The sequence below is a fragment of the Sinocyclocheilus anshuiensis genome, unplaced genomic scaffold (assembly GCF_001515605.1).
Source record: "Sinocyclocheilus anshuiensis isolate Anshui unplaced genomic scaffold, SAMN03320099.WGS_v1.1 scaffold732, whole genome shotgun sequence".
Lineage (NCBI taxonomy): Eukaryota > Metazoa > Chordata > Actinopteri > Cypriniformes > Cyprinidae > Sinocyclocheilus > Sinocyclocheilus anshuiensis.
Window position 1 is genome coordinate 191861 of NW_015554133.1, and position 24568 is coordinate 216428.

The following is a 24568-nucleotide window of genomic DNA, read 5'->3' on the forward strand; positions in this document are numbered from 1 at the left end:
AAAAGCATGTTGCTGGAAATGGGTTTATTATTGAAAATGCAAACTGATTGTCTGCCAGCAGGAGGCACTGTGAGAGCGGCAGAAACAGCGGTTCCCCCGGTAACTGCTGTAATCAAAGCAGCTCCGCTCATGAACGCTACGTTATCAGATCAAATAAAAACGCCATCGAAACTTTTCCGAAGACAGTCGGTTCCCTTCATAGATACATTCATATAAAACACCTGCGCTGCAGTTTGATTTTAAAAGCTCATGTTTATTCAATTAAGTCAAACGCCACAAATAAATCAATGTATGGGAAACTGGTAATGTATATCGAAATATCGGTTATTGTCCAGCCCTAAGATGAAGTAACTGGCTTGTACGGATCACCCACCCTTAAAAGTGACAACTTCTCCGGTCTGTGCTTTGGGCAGACCCTTCTGACAGGCATCAGTGGTCAGGGCCAGAGTGACCCCACAGCTGCCCAACAGAAACCCCACCTGCTGACTGCCTGCATCCTGATGAGAGGAGACACAGACAGTCATCAATACAACTCCGATCTGCAGTCCACTCACTCCCTCTCCGTCTTTCATCAGACGGTCTGCAATAACACAGTCACAATAACACAGCACTAAGGCATCGTGTGTGTTATTGTGTCCTTCATTTTAAAGGATTAGCTGTCTCCATCAGGAACATCGGCTCTATTAATCAAACGGAACACGCTTCAAAGCAGCACAGAGACAGCTAATGATACCTTTAGATAGAAGACATTCAGGTCATTTACAGAAGAGAAAAACCCAAGGACTGAGTGACTGGTTATTCATACAGGCTCACATACTCACAATATCAATGCATACTGACATCTTTAAGAAAACAGCACTTATCTTTTGACTACCAGTATACCAGTTATGCTCATACCATACAGTGGTTTGAGTTTTGGAAATTAAAAGCTTTTTTTCAAGGACAATGCTGAGATGTGAGGAGATCAGGGTGTCATATCGTGTCTTTTCCTGTAGGGGACTCTATTGTGATTGAAATCTATGCTAGTGTTGTCTGTGTGCTGGTGTAATGCTGATTAATACCTTTCGAGTGAGTGGCACTTCTATGGGCACAGGCACCAGCTCCGCTAGGAGGCATGCATAAAACGCCACCATAAACATCACAGGATCATTGTTGGGGAACACAAGTGCAACCTGTGGAGATACACAACAGATTTATTTACACCTCTAGCATTAATGTTGTTTACTGCTACTGTTTGTGTATTACTTCTTATTATGTTATGGCATTATGGTAACATGCTATGTCTTTGATCAGTCACTGAGAAACAGGATAGGATTCTGCAGGGGAATGGGATCTTGCATGACAGAATGGACAGTTAATGCAAGGTGTAAATGGATGTGAATGTGCATGATAAGGACACTCACTCTGTCTCCAGGCCGTAGTAGTGGTTCATTCCTGGTGCTCAGTTTGTTCAGCAGTGTATAAGCAAGTTTCTGACTCCGCGTCCACAACTTCCCTATGGAAACATATTTACAAAAACACACATTCAAACCTGCACTGTCTGTTCACTTACAGTATGAATGAGAGTTCATTCACCATTTCAGATGAGTACAGTAGCAATATACACAAATAAAACAAGTCAAATATATAAGATTACCCCCTATGATAAACAGTGTTACTTTGGAAATGTAACAGGTTACAGATTACAAGTTAGTGTATTTAAAATGTAATAAGTAATGTAACTATTTCAATTACTTAAAGTAATGTAACTGATTACATCTGATTACACTTTGATTACTTTTCTAAATTTCTAATGAATGTTTTCAACTGTTAATCATGTTGAAACATTTAAAGCAGGCAGGGTTAACCTAACAGTAGCACTCAACACTGATTACCGTCGGATTTTCAAAATCCTTCATCCCTTGAATTAAGATGATAAAAATTGTATTTTAAAGCTCAGCCACCACAAAATCAGACTTTAGCACCTCTTTTTACTGTGGGGTCGTTCTGAGGTTACAGATTTAAGATACAGTTTAATAGCTGCATTATGATACTGTTTTTGAAATCAAATCTTTGCATAGCTATGACAGGAAACACTGGCATCTAACAATGCTTTGGAAAAACAATGAATCTTTAAAAAATAAGCGCATTTACATAAAACCAAAACAATCCGTTGTCCTAAACTCCTGAAACATTGGTGTCTCATATTTTTCAGCAGACAATGCAATTTGGGAAAGAAATCAATCAAATCTGTATGTGTGTGAAAATATTACCCCTTTGTAATTGTTAACATTTTCATAAGTAACTGTAATTTATTTACACATTTTTTTTCTCAGTAACTATAACAGATTAGAGTTACATTTATTTTGTAATTAAATTACATAATTCAGTTACATGTAACTAGTTACTCCCCAACACTGATGATAAATAAGTACATGTAATTTTGAACAAGACATGAATAACAATTACATATGCACTACAAAGTAGTGTAGTTCAGGAAACAGGAGTATACATGTAAATTGTTGCATTTAATTCAATGGGAGGTTACACTGTACCATATGTTAGTGTGTAGATGGGTTTGCCAGCGTTGTCCAGTGCGGTGAGGCAGGGGCTTTTAGGTTGTGTGGTGCCCCAGCGCTGTAAAGAGGCCAGTAATGACGGAGGCCAGTTAGTGACCACCCCCAGCGGCTCCCCATTCAGGGGTCTCATCTCACCCCCCTCAGGCTTCGGCTGGTTTGGATCTGGATGCTGGACTGTAGATGACAGGAAATCATGTCAGAGACAGACATGTAGATCTGCTGCTGCTGTGTGTGTTTTTTAATACAACACTGAAGTAGTATATACCCTATGTGGTTTGTTTTATGCAAATATACATTATGCAGATTATTACAGATTATATATATAAACGTATACTTACCGATACTAAGACATTTAGTCAGTGTAATTAAAAATCAATTATTTTCCACCTACGAAATGTATTATTGTATTGCGTGCTTATTGAAATCACTACCAAGTTGAGTCTTCTGCCTATATACAGTGTTCAAAATCAGTCATTTATATGGTTTCATGATAGATGCTGCCTTACACTGTAAGCAGCTCACTGGGTTTTGGAGCAGAGTTTATGTGAGAGTGATTTTAAATGTCACTGAGCATCTCAGGGTGACTTATGCATCCCGAGGATGAAATGTGACATGGCTTTAAATAGATTTGATTGATTTTGTGCGTCTGGAACAGAAAGAGAAAGAAAAGCAGAGAGAAAGAGAGAGAGAGACAGAATATAAAGCGAAGATGCTGCTGCTAAGAGAATACGAAAGTGTATTTCTCAGCATATTTTTAAGAAATGTAAGAAATGACTGACTGAACAAAGAGAGAAAAAGGAAAGTAGAGATAGATTCAGAGGGGTTCTCAAACTTTAACTTCCTGTAAATTTGTGGATCACTGTACTGTCACTGGACAGTGTATATAACAACAATAATAAAATAAGAGTTTATCTCCATAATGCAGGAACACATAAAAGGCTGAATAATTTGAGTATGGCATACAATGTTATGTTTATATGCATAAATAAACAAATTCTATATATAATATAAACAAAGGGAATATAATAAAATGTTTAAACCTTTTTAAACCTTTTAACTGCTGAATAAAATCCTGACTTGAGATTGACCAATCAGAGAAGTCACTGTTACCACAGAAACAGGAGCAGGTCACTCCAAACTCTCAGTAAACAGGTCCACTTTTTCAATATTTATGTAATATGTATGTGACAAATAAAGAACCTTAAAAGAACCTTGAACAAAAGTTTCTTTCTTTCTTTTTTTTAATGCACTACCATTCAAAGTTTGGGGTTGGCAAAATTATTTTTATGTTTTTGAAAGAAGATGTGAAAATATTAAGATTTAAAATGATTTAAAACACACACACACACACACACACACATATATACAGTGCCGTGAAAAGGTTTTTGCCCCCTTCCTGTTTTTTTTTTTTTTTTTTGCATTTTTTTCCCCCTTAGATAATGCAAGTAAATACAAAATGCAGTTTTTAAATTATGATTTCATTTATTAAGGGAAAAAAGCTGTCCAAACCTACCTGGCCCTATGTGAAAAATTAATTGCCCCCTTCTGTTAAATCATGAAAGAACTGTGATTAACCACATTATTTTAGAAAGCTGAGTTAAATTTCACTAGCCATTTCCAGACGCATTCAACCCTTCACAGTGACACACCACACATCAGGCAGAAATAACTCATATTATTAATATGGCTGCCTTATTCAAATATGATGTTTTGTGTTATTTTCCTGTCTCCTGGGTCAGTAGCTTCTTCTAAAAAAAAGCAGTTTTTGACTAAATAGCAAAAGGTTATGAGTAAGGATATTCAATGTCAGTGTAAATGCCAATTCACATTTTTGTTTTCATAGAAGCCTTCATGTTTTCATAGAACCCTTTTGTGAGATGAAAGTAAATATATATATGGCGATGGAGGGCTTGAGTGTGAGACATGGCTCAAGTTTTAAAGTTCCTCCAGAATACTAAAACTAATTTTTACATTCTCTGAAGGAAATGTGATTGGTGTCTGTCCTCGCTATCATGATGTGGTGGTTTCATTACAAAAGAGCTCAGTTTCAAGTCTCTACAATATTTTGTTCTTAGCATCTTAGCTGAGGTCACTACTTTAATGTCAATATATGCAATTTTTTTGTTAACTTTATTGTCCGCCAAGTGAAAAAGCTATGTTTAGTAGTAATAGTACAGCTCTCTTCAGTAAGCCAAATAATTTCAATTTCATGATCATGAAATCCTATAGCATATAAAGGGTGCGTTATACTTTGCCTTTTATGAACTTCCCTTGCTAACGTCCCTCTGTCTTGTTTACTTGAATACACATCATTGCTTATGTTGCACAAGTGCCCACTACTGGCAGAACCATTGCAATGGGTTGAATTGAAACGCCCTTGATCGCTTGTAATCTGCTATGGCATATGAAGTATGTCACAGTCATGTTGCATTGTGGTATATGGAGCTGCCTGAAGTGTTCATATAAAAAGACTCGGGTTGAGGGTATGTCAATGCAAACTTCCTTTGCCCACCACTTGACTTGATCAAAATGGCGGTGGGAATTCCCCAAGGTAAAGTGAGTTTGTATCTAAAAGTGAAGTGGAACACACTCCTAGACAGGTGGAGCTGGGGGAGGTAGAGGGTTTCAGAGGAACACACTGCAGGACTAGATTACAGCGAACACTTAACCAGACTATTTAAATGTTGAGCAAGCAAGCTCATTAGCTGAGCAGAGACTAAACAGCATTTAGTAAATTATGTGAATGCTAGCAGAGTTTCATGGCGGAATTAGATATTTGTAGATATATGAACCTACCATCCAAAAGTTCCTCAAAATCATCAACAAAGAACTCTCGTAAAGGGGGTCTCTTTGGTCTTTTCAGAGTGTTTAGGAGCTGCTGAATCTTAGAGGACACTCGACTGTTGACTGGAACGCCTTTAGACAGAGATAGTGTCAGGAGAAGATAGGACATAGAAAAAGAGAGAAATATGGAGAGGATGAGATAAAAAAGCAGGGGAAGGTCACTGTGAAAGGATGGTGGGGTTTCACACAACAGCCTGTCAGTCAATGTAAGGCTGTATGCCCATGGGGTTGGTTAAGATGGTACTGAGCGTGCTCAGTAGAGACACCTGACCCAGAGCATCAAAGACTCCTTGACTCTGATTGAGGCAGCTGGACTCGTGCTGCCTAGCAACAAGCCACTACCCAGCCACCCATCTCATCAACCATTCATGAGCTTTCTTCTGAAAGAGTCCATCTGATCATGGATCATTTAGGATTACTATAGTTTAAATAGATTAAAACTCCATTCACATGAAACACAGGGACAAAAGATGCAATGAATAAGTTAATACATGTTAAACAATATCACAGTATCACATGAGCACCAGGGTCATTCTACAAAGTGTTACAAACATGTCTGAGCAATTCCCTATGCATAAAATATTTTTACATGAAATGAAGAAAAATGTACTAAAAATATATAAATCATCAAAACACTGATGGAGATTTAGGCAGATTAAGTAATAACAAAAAATAATCCAATTAAAATTGAGGGCCAAAAGCCAAATAATGTATTGACGTCCTTTAGAATAACCTATTTTTAGAAGACATTTGTACAAAGAAATAATGATGATGATGATGATTTATTGATATTATTATTATTACAGTGATTTCTTGGTGTTAATGTCTTTAGTTTTACCAATAGGGATGTAAAATGGATACATTGTTCATTACAGAATTTATTTAATAATTACATTTCTTGTCCAAAATACATTTAAAATGGTGATTGCTGATCTTTCATAAGTATAATTATGAATATAGCAAACCCATGTGTAATGAAGAAAAAAAAAAAGCTCTGTAATTTATAGTGTAATAATTATGCTACATTGCCCAAATTTTTTTTTGAGGCACATTTCTCAGCTGGTTTATAACAATTAAAATAGAATCACCCATCAAATGTTTCTATTGAGGTAAACATAGGCCTTCACATGATAGTTAAGAGAGAACAGAACCAAACATCAAGACACAACGATTATCTTCACATGATGAATCTATTCTTTCATTTCTCTGTTAAATGTCTGTCTGTGAATTCCACCGAGAGATGGCTGTGTCATGTATATATGCATGACTGAGATGCTCTCTGACATTCCATTGTCATGAGACACCTGAGCCTCAGCCGCTGTCTGTCTGCCCCTCATCTCTGTCTGCATCTCACAAGCACTCACACACCGTGCTCAAGTACCCAGAATGCACTGCAGGACCTGAGGAAGACAATTACTGTAACAGCTCCCCAAACACACAAGAATAAATCCTCTCATGTGAGGATAACCACAACATAACTACTGTTATCCTGCCTCATAAATGTCCATAAGCCATATTAACCTTATTAAACATAATAATCACACACTATCACTACCATGATACTGTGGCTAATGTGCAACACTATTCAACCAAGCTTGTATTCGCCAAACAAAAATGTACTACTTTTGAACATGGTGCCATTATAACACCATGTTTTGTTTAACATCTACTATTGTAGCACTACGGTATTCTTTGCAGTACCATGCAAGTACCAATGTACTGTAAGGTTATCAGTCTGTAGGCCTGCAATGATATACAGTATCAAAGTACCCAATGCTATTCTATGGCCATAATTATTTAAATTTAACTAAATGTTGTACTAAAAGCATCTTTTGTAGAGTGCATATCATATAAAAAAGTAACAAAAATCACAGAGCATAGCATAACCTAGTTGTTAAAAGCAAGGACCATTTGTCTAATTATCTCTTCACACATTTACTTAAATACAAACTTTCCCTTGTGAAAAAGAAGTGCACTTAACTGTAGAGAATGTTCAATTTCAGTCCAAATTATATAAAAACCAACAACTGTACTTGCAGATAATATAAGTTAATGAAAACATTTAACTTAAGTGTACTTAAGTGGAACATATGTTTCTTAACACCCTTAAGTACACTTTGTAATAATGTCAAATGAAAGGTTTTAAAGTAAATTTAAATAATTCTCTTTTATCTTCTGTCCTGCTTTAAAGTACACTTATTTTGATGAGTTGACTAACATACTAAAGCACATGTAAAGTACTTGATTATAATTTTAACTGTAGTGTGTTCAGTATTAAATATTATATTCAAGGTTAATATATTTTTAAAAAGTACTACATTTTATCTTCATCATTACAAAATGTGTAATTACGAATATATTTAAATACATGACTACAAGTTCCAATAGAAATAACATTTAAGTATTTTAAGTGTACAATAAATGCTTGTCAGATGTTCTTAAGTTATACTTAAGTGCATTTTATATAAATGTAGACTATAAAATGTTTTATTTAATTGGAATCAACATGCAATTGAGCATCCGAAAACATTACATTCATTTCACACTTATGTTCTTTCTGTAATAAGTACTCTTTAAAAGTATGCAAAAATGTACTTTCTCTTTCACAAAAGATCAACACAAACACATCTAAAACATTCTTAGTCCCAGATATTTCTAGACAATTCTGTTGTATCTTGTCATAATGCAAAATCTATAAATAAGCGCTGCGAAAAGACCTTGAAAGAATAATTAAACAACATTAAAAAGACAAAGAGACACATTAGGAGGAAATACTTTTCTTATGATAGTAATTTCCAAAAATGACATAGTGGACAGGTTAAGCAGACAGCGTTTAACACAGAGGTCACAGCTGAGACAGATGCACAGAGACACCAGGAGGAGGGGCAGATTGAAATAAACATGTATAAATACCATCCATGGTCTCCCCATCTCCCCTGTCAGTGCCTGAAGAAGAGAAAACGTGAATAAACATGCACGTTCATGACAGCATGCTGCTTCTGGGGGGGGGGATCAAATTATTTTTGTTGCTTTTAGTTTTGTTGTGTTTAACCATAACTAAACATTCATCCAAGAACTAATACACCACAGCTGATGTATAGTTGTGATGTTCAGCTCTATGTCTTAAAGGGACAGTACACCTAAAAAAAAATGAAAATTGATGAGTCATCATCTATATACCTTAATGTCACTCAAAAAGTTTTAAGTTCATACATCTCACAAAGCATATTTTGAGCATTATAAAGCCAAATGATAGCTAAAAAAGTTACCTTTCATCTCAATTCACAACTGACCCTTCGCAAAGACCCGCCCCCCCTTAGTTACTGTTACTATGTCTGACAAGCCATGCTGCTCTCACACTACACACCATGTTCTCATGCAGTGAAAAATACATTGTGGAGCAAAGAGGAAACTGTCAAAACGCCGACAGACAAGACATAGCAGGTTATTTTAGGTATGAAACAAAGTCTCAGCTTTTAAATTTTGTCATTTTTTTAAGAAATTCAAACAATAAATACCATTTTGCGGCTCTTTAATGTGTCGTGACAGATCGCTGTAGCATCTCAGTTTAAGTGGCACGTGAACCAATTATCTTTTCATAATTCATATTTACTAGTTATAGCAAAAAATAAACATGAATGACATCAGAAGGTATTTTATTTCTACCGAGGAAAGACATCAATACACACCATTTTAAAGTTTAAGTCCACCGAAGTTAATCTACTCTTCTGTCTGATTTGTTTGTCGGACAAAAAATGGCGGATTTGGAGTTATGATTGGTCAGATCGCCTGTGCCATTTATACGGCACACTTCCTGGCCAGGATTTTTATATTTTTATAATTACAGTGACATGCAGGTGAGTAGATGATGACAGACTTTTCCTTTTTTTAGTGAACTATTCCTACAAAAGAGCATGCTGATGACATGATACTGTCTGGCTTGAACAAGCAGAAACATACAAAAAACAGGCAAAATATCCCACTCTTTTTTTCAATAGATAACTGTAAAAACAATTATCCAGAATGTTGGATAAGTCAACTTTATATGTATGTGTGCTAAGCATTTTTAGCTTCGAATCTCAATCGCTAAACACAAATCAGTCAGCTTGAACTTCTAGACGCAGTAGTGTTGAGAGTTCTGTGGAGAGATGACATGATATTCCCTCTTTCTTACAGGAAAGAGACGTGTGAGACAGGAAGATGCTCTGCTGTCGTGGTGACAGCAGGCTGAAGCTTTAGGGGACTCACCATCGGCGGTCTCCATGACGCTGGTGTGTGTGTATCCGCGTGGAAGCCCTCGCACTGATGCCACCTGCGGACGCTCCGCATGCACCGAGCGCTCCGACAGGCCTGTCACATCCGGGGGTGCACTGTGGTTGTCTGTCATGAGGTGCCAAAGGCCAAAGGTGAGTGGAGGTCAAAGTATAATAATGCATGATGGACTGTTCTGTGATCAAACCCATGATAAATTACAAAATTGATCATATATTTAAGAAGCTGCACAGGATTTGCCTGCCATAAAATCTCATTAGTCCAAAATTCAACTCTATATAGCTCTACAATGACAACAACATGGAATTAAACATCACATATGTTCTGATTCCATGTGATGATTAATGTCTGTCTTATTCTAAACGCCCAACAGAAGAGCTTTATAGTCTTTTATACACAAGTGATTTCCACACTATTAACCAACAAGCAGCTGTTTTGCATTTAATCTTCCCTCTTACAGCTGGGTTTGTCTGGCAGGCTGCTTTAAAACAGTGGACCCACAGAGCGGCTCTGACACTGTGTGAAATCTGAGGTTATTTACAGTGAGCACCCAGGGCCAGCTCGAAGGGCAGAAAGGCAGAAAAAGAGGGTGAAAGAAAGAGGAGGAGACAAGAGAAAAGGAGAGATAAGGGGAATGCAAATGTTTATAAGCAGAACTCTGTAAAGAGCAGAGCAGCTGAGTAAAGTGAATGTGTTCTGCAGTTATGGTGTTACTCACTCTCATGCCGTTCAAAACTTATATAAAATAAGAGTTTTTATTCTGTTCTAGTTTATACATTGAAAGCAAACATCGATGAGGGGCTGTCAAGATCAAAACCGAGCAAAAAAGCACCAGAAAAGTATTCAATTTGACTCTGCAATCTTTAAAATTTACAAACATGAATGAGGTTTGAGGCCAGTCTGTTCTTCACACAAAACAAACTGTATGATTTCAGAAGACATTTAAAAGTCTAAAAAAAAAAAGGCAGCTGTGGTCACTAAACCTTTGCTGTAAAAAAAAAAATAAAAAAAAATGGAAGCAACATTTTAAGCTTTACATTTATGGTAAAAAACGTTTCATTTTTAATAAGGGTTTAATATTTAATTAACTGAAATAATGGTAATACACCAAATTACAAAAATAATTTTTTGTAAGCATTATTTATTTATTTAATTTTATTTTTTACATAATATACTGCCACTGAACTTTAAAATGCTAAAGACAAAGTTGAATCAAAGCTCATCATAAGTAAGTTTTCCACAAGCTTAGGTAAATATTAATATACAGAAGTTGCACAATGTCATGAAACTAAGAGGAAACATAGTTACTTCAATGAAAAGCCAAATGTCAGCAGTCAAACTGATGTTCTGGGAATGTCAGTGTACAGTTCTTTTTCACTCTCAACAACTATACATTTAACAGTATTTTACTGTAAAATTACATGTCTCCGTGAATGTATTACAGTTTTTCACTGTATAGAGTAACGGAACTTACAATTAACCAACTGACATGTTTTTACTATAGCATTTTTACAGTCTTTTACTGTTAGAATTATGCTTTTTTACAATGTTGGAATATAGTTATAGTTCATATAGTTAAATATAGTTATAAACATAGTTATGTGGACTACTTTTATGATACTTTCATGGTGCCTTTTGTCATGTTTAGAGCTTGATCTCCATTTACTTTTATTATATTTAACACAGCAGCAGGAACATTCTTCAAAACATTTCTTTTTTTGTTTCACTATAAAACAAGCATCATAGCTTGAAACGATATGAGGGTGAGTACTGCATGAGATATTCCTTTAACAGGATTCATTAACAGCGAAGGTTGCCAAAAATTATTTTACAGCAGTACTGGAACCTGCTCAGATCTTTTGTTTGCCTGTCAAACTAACAAGGCCAATGCTGGCTTTATCTGCATGGATTGGCTTCAGGACCCTAAAGATATGCCAGTACAGCGAAAAAAATAAATAAATTAAAAATTAAAAACCAACCATGCACCATGAAAGCATGCAGCCAGAACATTAAAAACCATGATTTTAGCATTGCCGTGAGCAGCAGCAGAGCAGTAAAGTGTTCACTGTGCTATAAACATCAGCAGTGTGTAAGCATGTCATGCACAAATGGGCAACTATAGAGATGAACGTAAGATCTGTTCTTTTGTTTTTAAGGCACTGAGCTGTAACAGAAACATTGATGATGATTTTGCACTTAGGAGTAAGACAGGGTTATCAGAATCAGAGCTCCAGGACTGAGATCAGTACACAATTCCAGCCACCCAGCTATAAAGACCAGCATGAATTTTCAGTTTTTGTTTTGGTGCTGGTCTACCCTGTTGAAAAAAACAGCATATGCTGGTTAGGTATGTTTTGAATCGCTGCTGGGTTGAGCTGGTTTAAGCTGGTTCTTAGCTGGTCATGTGCTGGTCCTAAGCTGGTCCTAAGCAACTAGCTCCTGCTCAGGACCAGCTTAGGACCAGACTTAACCAGCATATGCTGTTTTTTTCAACAGGGTAGCTAGTGGACCCACATAGAGTAGCCAAGCTGTAACATTTAGCCAAAATGTTAGGTCCACTACTGTTCAGAAGTTTGAGGTAGATTTTTAATGTTTTTAAAGTATTTCATGCTCACCAAGGCTGCATTTATTTGATCAGAAATACAGTAAAACTTCACAATATTGTGAAATATGATCACAATTTAAAATAACTGTTATATAGATTAATATATTTTGAAATGTGATTTATTGTAGTGATGCAAAGCTGAATTTTCAGCATCGTTACTCCAGTCTTCTGCGTCACGTCACAAATCATTTTAATATACTGATTTGCTGCTCAAGAAACATTATTATTATCAATGTTGACAACTGTTATGTTGCTTACTATTTTTCTAGAAATGTGATACCGTGATATCTTTTAAAAACAAACACAATCTTTCCTACCTCAAACTTTTAAACAGTAGTGTAGGTTGACCAAGGAAGAAATGCTGGTTAATCTCATTTAAAGGAACAGTTCACCCAGAGATTGAAAGTCTGTCTTAATTTACCCACATCATTTAAATCCTGTAAGACATTCTCTTTTCCATAGAACGTAAAAAAGGAATAGAACAAAACATTTTAGAACAATATCCTGGCTGCTGAATTTATATGACAGCTTTGTGTCAGTAACAGACCAAACTTTAAGTCATTATTTAACTTTATCTCACATCAAAAATATTACATGGCTTCAGAAGACTTGAAAAATAGGCCATAAGTCTGTTCTGAGGATATGAGGAGAGGTTAGCTGGAGTGGTGAGTACTGACCTAGCTGTGTGTGAGCCATGAGGTCGGCCAGTACGGTTGCGGCTGAAGCAGAGGTGGTGTTTGTGGCGTGATGGGGTCTTCCTCCGGGGTGGGAGGAGGTGGAGGATGCGGACGATGAGGTGGAGGAGCCCTGGATGACTCTGTTAAGGATGCTAGGATGTGCCTGGTATGGAGACGAGGAGGCGATCCGTCCCTGCCGGCGCAGCGAACCTTCGTCTTCTGATGCGGAGGAGGTGTCTGGGAGGTCAAGAACAAGAGGACTAATGGTTAGGTGGAAGAGTTTTATTTCAATATGTCATTTTAAAAAATCACAAAATGTTAATGTTATGTGTTTTGTGAAACAGAGAATTTATAAAACAGCGATTTATGGAACTGAGAAAGTATCTGAAATTGAAGCCATACTGGATCAAATAAACCTAAAAATGGTAATTTGTCTTATGAGGAAATTAATTATCTAATGAAGCCAAGTATGTAGTTGATAGGATGTTCTCTGCGGCCACTTACTAGTCCAAGTCAAATTGTCATTTTGGTCTGTACTTTAATATAAGTTTACATTTACTTACAGGTGAAATTGTAAGTCTGATCACATGGAAAATAATAACACACCTCTAAATTGAGGTTTCATAGTCTCAGAAATTGTATTTTGTTTACGTTGAATATATTAGAAGTTATCAGTTTTAAGATCAGAGATCCACCAAAAAAAAAGTATAGTATACTTTATAGTATATGTGACCCTGGAGCACAAAACCAGTCTTAGGTCGCTGGGGTATATTTGTAGCAATAGCCAACAATACATTGTATGGGTCAAAATGATCAATTTTTCTTTTATGCCAAAAATCATTAGGATATTAAGTAAAGATCATGTTCCATGAAGATATTTTGTAAATTTCTTACCGTAAATATATCAAAACTTAATTTCTGATTAGTAATATGCATTGCTAAGAACTTCATTTGGACAAATTTAAAGGTGATTTTCTCAGTATTTTGATTTGTTTTGCACCCTCAGATTTCAGATATTCAAATAGATGTATCTCGGCCAAATATTGTCCTAACAAACCATACATCAATGGAGAGCTTATTTATTCAGCTTTCAGATGATGTATACATCTCAATTTCGAGAAATTGACCCTTATGACTGGTTTTGTGGTCCAGGGTCACATATTTTAATAGTATACAAATAACTCTAAAATAACACTGGATGTAACTGGTATATACTCAAACAGTTTTCATGCTAATGACTGTATTATATTTGTTATAAATAACACATATCAACATTCAGCAGCTCTTAAAAACATATGAAAATACTGCTCTTGTAAAACTCTTAATATATTTTAAAGTTTGTTTTGAATATAGATTATGCAGATCTTTGAACCTCTCACATTATAACTGATATGGAAATATGAAAAAAGGCATTACATTAGAGACTCACTTGGTTGGATAACTGATTAGTCTGATTATCACTTCATAGCCTTAAGACCTCAAACAATCAATGCATTACATAACTAGTTATTACCATTAATCTAACCCATCTAAAAAAAAAAAAATCTTCATCTTGCACTCTCGGAAATAAAGAAATGATACTAACATACTTACAGTGGCCTCCAAAAGTAAAGGAAAATGTCAAGTGTCATGTGTAGCTACTCAAATTTTGGATGAACTTTTTTTGCCCAGTGTCTTTTAATCAGCTGGTAGTGGATGCATGAAGTCAGTTCTCCTCAAATAAACATTAACTATCAACATGATCCACTAAAATTTCAAAACCAATGCCAAATTACTTTCCATCATCCCTTTGAACAGTATAATTATTATTCTATCGTTTCAGAGCTGACAATCTTAATTTTATTTTTAAATGAAGCTTTAAAAATACTTTTTTGGAACCACTGTGCTGTGAAAAGTCTTTATAACAGAAAAATAAAAGCTATATTCAAAGCATCCATCATAAACTTCAGAAGGACTAATATATGATTGTTATGGAAGAGAAAGCAAAAAGCGTTTGTTCTCAGTCCAGACTAAAATATCACTTTGATGAGAACTGCCGGGGGTTAAGCTGGAAAATACATATGATGATGTAATGCTCATGTGGTCAGAAACGAAGCATGCGAGGCCTGCAGTTATGGTAACACACATGACTACATCATTCCCCCTATTATAAATACATTATAAACGTAATGCCACAGAGAATAACAGATGTCCGCCAATTAATGAATAAAATATGTCAAATAGCTAAACCATCTGTACTATTTCATCACGCATAAGGCATCTTCTGCTGGGATTTAAAAAGTGTAACAACAATGAGAAAAAGAACCCAGTGAATTCATGATCAACTAACTCTATTAGAAAAGTAAACTGTAATGATCATTAGGCTGCATTACCACTAATGAGCTGGTGTTTTTCTAGTTAATTTACTATTTAATTTACTTAACTTGAGACTTCATGTAAATTCATAGTATTTTTTTTTATTGTCCACCAGGCCAGAAGTCTTATTGTCAACAAGTCACTTACTTTAACGTTTGTAACAAAAACATGAGTTACATAATGAAGTGTAAAACTCCCATGTCATACTACTAGCATGTAATACTATATTATGTAAATACATTTTTAATACATTCCATAAAATAAAATATTTAAAAAAAACAACAACATCCAAACACATTAGAGTAAAATTGCACAACCCATTTCAGGAGTTATTTTTCTAAGTTTATTGTATTTTTCACCATTAAACAGCTTAGACGTGCACAGAATTTAATCGAGAAAAGGGACAAATTAATGCGTAAAAAGACAAAAGAGAGAGAAATTGACTGACAAGAAGCCTGTAGGTGGTAGCAGATTCATTTAACATTAATTATGCAATTAATCACCCACAGGGAGCAATTACTATGGAGCGTGTCCAGCAAATTAGGAGACAGACACTGAGCAAAAAACAGTCATGCATTAAATGTGAAAGGCATTAGCCTAATGTATCTCTTCAAAACAGCATTCTTATGAAGGAGAATAATCTACTTACACTCAAGGGTCCCTGATACCTGTTATTATTAGTGCAAAATAGTCCTGAACCCTGAATAAATCCCTGAATTATATTTAATCTAAAGCTTAGCATTAGCTTCAGAAACTTAAATTTTGAAACTGAAATGACTGATGATGCTGCTGATTTAGAGATCAAGGTGGACAATCATCAATAGTCAATAGTCAGATATATTAAAATAGAAAACAGAATTTGTAAATGGTTATAATATATCACAGTATTGTTGTTTTTACTTAAATACATGCAGTCTTGGTGAACATCTTTAAATAATACAAAAAATTGTACGCAAATCTTGCGAAATCAAACCTCATTATTATTTCTCAGACTTAGGAATTTTGTTCCAATGTGATCAGAATTGCTTTTCAAATTTCTGCATGTCTAATAATTTATGAGCTGCTCGCAAAAGAACCCCATAAAAAAAATTAGGCTCATCATTGTGAGAACTATTGTAATTCTATTCTCACTTCATGTCCTCAGGCACTTGGAGAGTAACCTTGACACAGATGCAGAAAGAGCCAGATTGAAAGAGAAAGAGACAGAGACAATAGGCATGAAATAGTGTCATGGGAGAAGAGAAGTGATTTGAGAGAGAAATTGAGAATGACAAGGAGGGAAAGGATGAGACAGAAATGAACTGGAATGAGTAGATGTGTCAAGAGAAGACAGAACGAAGAAAGACTGTACTTTTAACAACTGCTGTACTAAAAACCTGACCTTTAAAGCAGAAATAATTCTTCTAAACTTCTCTATCAGTCACTCCACCAGAAAAGAGAGGTCACGTCCAGAGGACAAACACGGCACAGTTTCACAGGACAGAACAGACCAGGAGCTAACAGGATAATGAATGCACAACAGTATAAGATGACAGACAACATCAAAAACGGCCAGGAAAGTGGGTCAGACAGCATTTTTCAAGCTGGTCAGATCCAGACAGAAGCTAAATCAAATCAGTCACACTGTAATAAAGCTGCTCTATTGCTATAGAATATAGAGGTAGCTAGGTTTGATGTCAGTGATATAAAACTCCACTGGTTCTTGCATGTTACATGACTGATTGCAAGAGGAAATGTTTGATTATATGCATGTGAAAATAAGATTTGTAGTGGGATTTCACAGCATTTATAGCAATTTATGGCAATTAACGCCTTAAATTTTGATTTGTTCCTCATACAAAGCTATTTAGAAGACTTATACAGCAATATAGTCTGTAATCAAAACGTTTTTTTTTTTTTTTTTTATTTTTGGGTGAACTACTTCTTTTGTTCCAATGTGATCAGAATTGCTTTTCAAATTTCTGCATGTCTAATAATTTATGAGCTGCTCGCAAAAGAACCCCATAAAAAAAATTAGGCTCATCATTGTGAGAACTATTGTAATTCTATTCTCACTTCATGTCCTCAGGCACTTGGAGAGTAACCTTGACACAGATGCAGAAAGAGCCAGATTGAAAGAGAAAGAGACAGAGACAATAGGCATGAAATAGTGTCATGGGAGAAGAGAAGTGATTTGAGAGAGAAATTGAGAATGACAAGGAGGGAAAGGATGAGACAGAAATGAACTGGAATGAGTAGATGTGTCAAGAGAAGACAGAACGAAGAAAGACTGTACTTTTAACAACTGCTGTACTAAAAACCTGACCTTTAAAGCAGAAATAATTCTTCTAAACTTCTCTATCAGTCACTCCACCAGAAAAGAGAGGTCACGTCCAGAGGACAAACACGGCACAGTTTCACAGGACAGAACAGACCAGGAGCTAACAGGATAATGAATGCACAACAGTATAAGATGACAGACAACATCAAAAACGGCCAGGAAAGTGGGTCAGACAGCATTTTTCAAGCTGGTCAGATCCAGACAGAAGCTAAATCAAATCAGTCACACTGTAATAAAGCTGCTCTATTGCTATAGAATATAGAGGTAGCTAGGTTTGATGTCAGTGATATAAAACTCCACTGGTTCTTGCATGTTACATGACTGATTGCAAGAGGAAATGTTTGATTATATGCATGTGAAAATAAGATTTGTAGTGGGATTTCACAGCATTTATAGCAATTTATGGCAATTAACGCCTTAAATTTTGATTTGTTCCTCATACAAAGCTATTTAGAAGACTTATACAGCAATATAGTCTGTAATCAAAACGTTTTTTTTTTTTTTTTCATTTTTGGGTGAACTACTTCTTTAAAACTGACCACAGTGTGTCAAGAATGAGGTAAGAGGGGTTGGGGGCATAAGGCAAGAGGGGTATCTGACAGGCCAGATGGGTTATCAGATCATCTCCGTCGGGGCAATCAGACAGCTTAGCCACTTTATGTGTGCGTGTGCATTACTGCATCCAGGGCACAAAAGAATTAGCGGACCATGACCAATTCCCACAGGGGGCGACCCTGAATGGGCCTGTTATGCTGATCTGACCCCACCCTTGAACCTTTAATCCCGTTGACCTTTCACTGACTTCATCGTTCTGACCGAAGAAGGACAGAAGAGTGTATCAGGACACCAAGAATCAGAAACTCGTTAACGCTAAACAAACAGGGAGAGACAATAATGTAATCCAAATTGATGGACAAAGCAAAGACGTTACACAAACATGAGGAGAGAGATGAGCTTTTCTGACCACAAGATGTAATAATGTGTAATCATAAAGAAATCATCGGACATAACAAAATAAACTGTGAAAGGCCCAATTTAGTCTTATTGTTATAACAAGATCAATCCAGATATAACACTGAATAACCAAAAGGAATGAAAAAAATCGATCATAAAAATCTTCAGAATAGCTGATTGATTCTTCCAAGTCGGCAACACAGCCAATCGATCTCTCTTTCCTATATATGCAACCTTATTTATTTCTGTCCTGTTTTCTTTAGCCCTCCTCCTCCCCAGCACCACCTGTCTAGATCTACTACAGGGTTCTTTCTACTTTACCTTGCAGGAGCATCATGTATTTTAATACCTGTAAATCAGAATTAGGGCTGCCCTCGACTAAAGATTTTTCTGATCAACTAGTAGTCGTTCATTTGAAGCGATTAGTCAACTAAGCGCACGTTTATATTAATAAACCACATAATTCATAATAATGAGCCTTTAATTGCCTATAGCCTATCAGCGCTCAAGTGCACGCATAATTGCCACAGCACACCGCAGAAGTAATGATTACGAATGCTTCAGGGAAAAAAAAGAGAAAGAAAACTGTTTTAGCATCATAACAATTCATTGATTATCTAGTGTTTTCTGTATTTTCGACTGCAGTGATGAAGTCGACGACACTGACTCGTCATCTCCACAGTGGACGTGCATGTTTCATACGGAACATAATCTGCACCCTGTTTACTTTCGTTATTTTACAAAAACACAACGTTTTGTTGTTATTGTGAGTGCACACAAATGAAAGTAGACCTTTTACAGATTTGAAAGATGTATTACTCTAATCTGTATGACCAAAAGTTATGGAGTATTTTAAGTTAAATGCAAATGATCGCACCGGCACCTCCAAGTTAACTGTCATGCAGTGAGCACGCTACTTTCAGATTTTACACTCTGCACAAACACTTGCATAGCGTGGTTTTCTAGGATAACGTTAAAGCGAGCGGCCATGTAATGATGCTACTACTTACATGTTTCAGATGATAAGCCACATTTGAGGTCGATGAACGAAATGAACATTTGCATGTCTGAATAATCTGTCCATCACGGAATACGTGACCTCACCACTTTCTGTTTTTTTTTCCTGCGACTAATAAAATGTTGTTGACTTTTCGGCGACTAACGGTTAGTCGAGTATTAGGGGGCAGCCCTAATCTGAATATATTACAGCAGAAGGCTTTGTTCATGCCAGCAGCACCAGCGTAGAAGATCTAGGCTGATAAAACTGTACACTCCTTTTCCTATCAATAAAATGCCATTAAAATCTATTTTGAGAGTTGCCATTATTGAAATGTGATTTCTTGTATCAGTTTTTTCTTCAAGACAGCAATGAGATTAAATGTAGGACCAATGGAGGTTTCTCCTCCTTAGAAAAATACACCAGTAATCTCACGTTTCCTATCGAGTTCCATAAGAGATCATAATAATGTTTCAAACTGGGCTCAAATTTGCCAAAATACCAATGTTTGCCATCAGAAGTCAGGGATTTCAATATGATCTCAAATATTTTCCCTTAAAATCTAAAAAATAAAATGATCTGAGCTGACCACATTAATGTTAGAGCTCTGTACTGTTACTGTCAACAAGTGTCCCATTTGTGTTATCTTAATTTCTTCCAGGGAAGATTTTGTCAATCTCTTAATGTCCATTTTGTGATTGCTGACATTTGTGTATTAATTAAATGCGATAACTCATATAGCTAAATCTGCAGCCAGTGGGTCAATAAAGCTGGAACTTTGTTAAATATCTCCATATGCAGGCGTGTGGGAAGGTGGTCTGGGAACTGCGTGGTCAGAGGCTATTCTCTTTGTGTAAATAATGAGGCTATTATTCAGAAAACTATGCATTGTTCTCTCAAGGCTCAGAAGATCAAAACATATTGATACTATCAAAGACTGAAATGCACATTGTCAACTGCTGTCAGCTGAAAAATTTAAATATAAAGTTAAAATGCTTCCAAAACATTTTCTGCTATGGCCTTCATAGAAAATGCTCCCATAAAATTCCTAACTGTGTGTCTCTGGTGTGTGTGTGTTTACCTGGGGGAGTGCATGCTTCAACTGAAGACTGCACTAGAACAGAGCGTCTCTTGGAGGGCATCGGCATCTTTCTCTCTTTATACTTTGCCAAGGCTGCTTGTACGGCTTCTGTATGCAGGTCTGTGGGGACACAGATAGTGCCAACTTTAGACGAGCCAGACATCAAAGAATGGACATTTTCAAATCCCAAATATCTATATGATATGATGGAACAGATAATAATAATAACAAGATAATAATAATATACTTCTCGCCAAGGTGCCTGCTTCCTTTACACATTACACATTAATTTAATGTACATGCAAGTTAATTAGTAATAATTAAACGTGCAATAGTGATACTGACCCTAGAAATGTGCTTATGTGCACATGTAGTATACTTGCAGATAATATAATATTATTGATTTAAAACGCACACTTTCATGACTGTTTCTTAACACAAGTTTTAAATATACTAAATTGCAGTTTCATTACAAATGCGTAATAATTAACTTTACATTACCACTATATTTAAATACATCACATAAAATATTCAGTAGAAATTCCATTTAAATATATTGTAGGTTATCATACAGCAAATGCTTGTCAGTACATTTAGCAGCACACTTTCACCATATTTTGAAGATTATAGGAGTAATTATGAAGTTACATAAAACATGTACTTAAGTGGTTAAACCACAAGTTCAGCCAATTGCATTTAATATAAATTTAAACCATAATATATTTTTATTTAATTGCAATTAACGTGATGAAGTGTCTGAAAATGATACATTCAGTTCACACTTAAGTACACACATTTTTTAAGTATATTAATTTCATAATAAGTACTCTTTGTATAGTTATGCTGAAGTGTACTTTTTCACAAGAGTCAAATAGTGTCTGTTGTGCTTGTCCCTCATGATTAACAGAGACATGTTTCTACCTGATCTAAAGCGTTCATCCCTTGAGTTTGCCACCCGGGGCTTGTTCTGTTTGGAGCCTGGAGGGGCCACCTGTGACGACGTTTGGATCCTATGTTCTATCTGCAGAGACGGATCTACACCTGCACACAAAACAGACCAGAATATGATCATCTCAGTCAAATGCATTACTTCAATTTCCATGCTTGACATTTTACCCATTAGTAAGCTAACTGTGTTGTAGGGCAGTTATAACAAATGGACTGAAGCACTCAGCATGGGGCCGCTATGCACGGAAGAAATTACAGTACATTAAGAATTTACAAAACCAGCATTACACTAAACTTTGCAGTAAAACACTGTTACACCTATTGGGTTAACAGAAATAGACTCTTACAGTGAGCAATTTACTTTTAATAAATGATCGAAGTGACACTATTCAATTTCAACGCTATCCTCGCATTTAGATAGCAACATAAATCTTCTCTTGACTTCAGACTTCTCTGCTGTCTGGGTAATACAACACCTTAAGATCAATGGGCCCTTTACACCACATCTGAGCTCCAAACAGAGTTCTCATGGTAATCCAGTGCTGACGCAGAGTGTAACATTCACAATACTTCATCAAACTTGACAGACATGAGCTGAAGAGAAACACAAATCTTACATCAACCCACAGGAGCAAAGTTTGTTCTGCTGTGACAGCCACTGGCGGTATGAATAATTTACTAAATAAGTTTCAGCTGAGACTGTGGGACTAAGTTTGCCATTGAGAAGATCACAACTTCTCGCCAATATGAGCTACTTAAAAAAAAATGAATATATATATGTGACCCTAGAGCACAAAACCAGTCTTAAGTCGCTGGGGTATATTTGTAGCAATAGCCAAAAATACATTGTATGCGTCAAAATTATCGATTTTTCTTTTATGCCAAAAATCATTAATATATTAAGTAAAGATCATGTTCCATGAAGATATTTTGTAAATTTTCTACCGTAAATATATTAAAACATAATTTTTCATTAGTAATAGGTATTGCTAAGGACTTCATTTGGACAACTTTAAAGGCAATTTTCTCAATATTTAGATTTTTTTGCACCCTCAGATTCCAGATATTCAAATAGTTGTATCTCGGCCAAATATTGTCCTATTCTAACAAACCATACATCAATGGAAAGATTATTTATTCAGCTTTCAGATAATGTATAAATCTCAATTTCGAAAAATTGACCCTTATGACCCAGGTTTTGTGGTCCAGGGTCACATATATTAGACAGATTTTGAACCAAAGGAATTTAGCTGTTGCCGGAGCTACACCGTGCAATGCTTCAGAAATAAAAAGTAAGACACTAACTAATTTGTTGCAGTCACAAATTTTAGGTGAAAGAAATTGCCTATTTTATTGCACACTAATAGTTAAGATATACTGTAGTAAGAGACCAAAAATAAATTAATATAAGAGCATAATAGAACATATAACAGTAGTGGATACATTTTGCATACACCTTTCATAGAATCAAGGTAATTATAGTTAATTAAAATTAAAACTAAAACCATAAAAAATTTTACTTGAAAAAAAAAAAGAGTTAAGTGAATTAAATGAAATAAAATAAAGTAAAACCTAACTTTTTTATTTTAGCTAGTTGCTATTTTTAATTTTGATCTTATGTTTAACTTGATGTACTAACATAGCTAAAACTAAAACTGAAAAAAAAAAAAATAATAATAACTAACAAAAATGGCATTGAATGGAAAGGAAACACCTGAATATAGTACATTTACTTTATAATCACAGCCTATTGAGGATGGACTTAAATTAAATTGAGAATAAGTAATGGTAAATGATGTATCACCCCTGCATTTAAGCCGTTTGATTAAATCTTAAATTGCAGGGAGCTCAATATCAGCATAGTTTCTGTGAATTTGTAGAAGGTTAAGACTGATGAGTCATGCAGCGCTGCGGTTACATAAGAGCCGTCACAGCTGTAGCTGCCACAGCAAAAATGAGAAATCAAAGAAGCTTATGCTCAGATCTGAGGTCTAGTGACCCTCCATCTATCACACCAGGAAGAGTCCAATGAATGCTAAAAATACCTCAGGATTCACACAGGGACAGATGAAGGACATTTAAAAAAAAAAAAAGCATAGTCATGCCTCAGACCTAAGTGAAACTTTGTGACATGGGTGAACATCTATCACAGGTTAAGACAAGTAGTGACCTATTATCCTTTTTCCTGGAAAGCCAAAGTAAGCGACACAGGATTGTTTACCTCCTCCCAAACCGTTTGCCTAGCAACCACTTCATATTGACCTCTAACTCCCAGAATCATTGAAACTTTGGCTGACTGTGTTGACATGGTGGAGCATTCATTGGGGCTTTTCTCAATGAGGGCTAATATCCCTAAACAACCAAACTGAGCTCAGGAAAGGTCACATACTTAACCACAGAACATAAAGATGTATAAACACAGGCGTTGCCAACTGTAGGACTAGTTTAGGATTAGTAGAATATTCTGCACTATGTTATGTGTTAACCCTGCTTTGGTAAATAGTGACTTAATGATTTTTTTGTAAAAGTGATTATTATTATTATTACTTTTTCCCAGCAAGGTTGCATTCAATTGAATAAAAGTAACAGTAAAGTTATTACAAAATTATTACAAAAAAATGTCCATTTAAAAAAAATTCTGTTCTTTATATTCATTAAAAATTTCTGAAATAAATCAAGTAAATAAGTATCATGGTTTCTAACCATGATAAAGAAATATTAGGCTACATAGCTGTTTTCAACACTGGTAATAATCAGAAATGTTTCTTGAGCATAAAGTCAGCAATGATTTCTGAACGATCACGTGACACTGAAGACTGGAGTAATGATGCTGAAAATTCAGCTTTGACATCACAGAAATAAATGATATTTTAAAATATATTAAAATAGAGTCTTTTTTTTAATAATAAACTGTAATAACATTTCACAATATTACCGCTTTACTGTATTTTTGACAA

At 35.7% G+C, this 24568-nt stretch overlaps 1 protein-coding gene across 1 annotated transcript in view; it reads right to left on the minus strand.

The window, feature by feature from the left end:
* LOC107670331 (disco-interacting protein 2 homolog A-like) overlaps window positions 1–24568 on the minus strand; it is a 50038-nt gene that overhangs the window by 22259 nt on the left and 3211 nt on the right. The window contains exons 2-10 of the mRNA XM_016462906.1: window positions 21585–21704; window positions 20664–20783; window positions 12957–13193; window positions 9651–9782; window positions 5355–5474; window positions 2535–2732; window positions 1404–1495; window positions 1062–1172; window positions 374–497 (exon numbers count right to left, since the gene is read on the minus strand). Of these exons, the coding sequence (XP_016318392.1) occupies window positions 374–497; window positions 1062–1172; window positions 1404–1495; window positions 2535–2732; window positions 5355–5474; window positions 9651–9782; window positions 12957–13193; window positions 20664–20783; window positions 21585–21704 (1254 nt within the window). The remainder of the gene's footprint in view (window positions 1–373; window positions 498–1061; window positions 1173–1403; window positions 1496–2534; window positions 2733–5354; window positions 5475–9650; window positions 9783–12956; window positions 13194–20663; window positions 20784–21584; window positions 21705–24568) is intronic.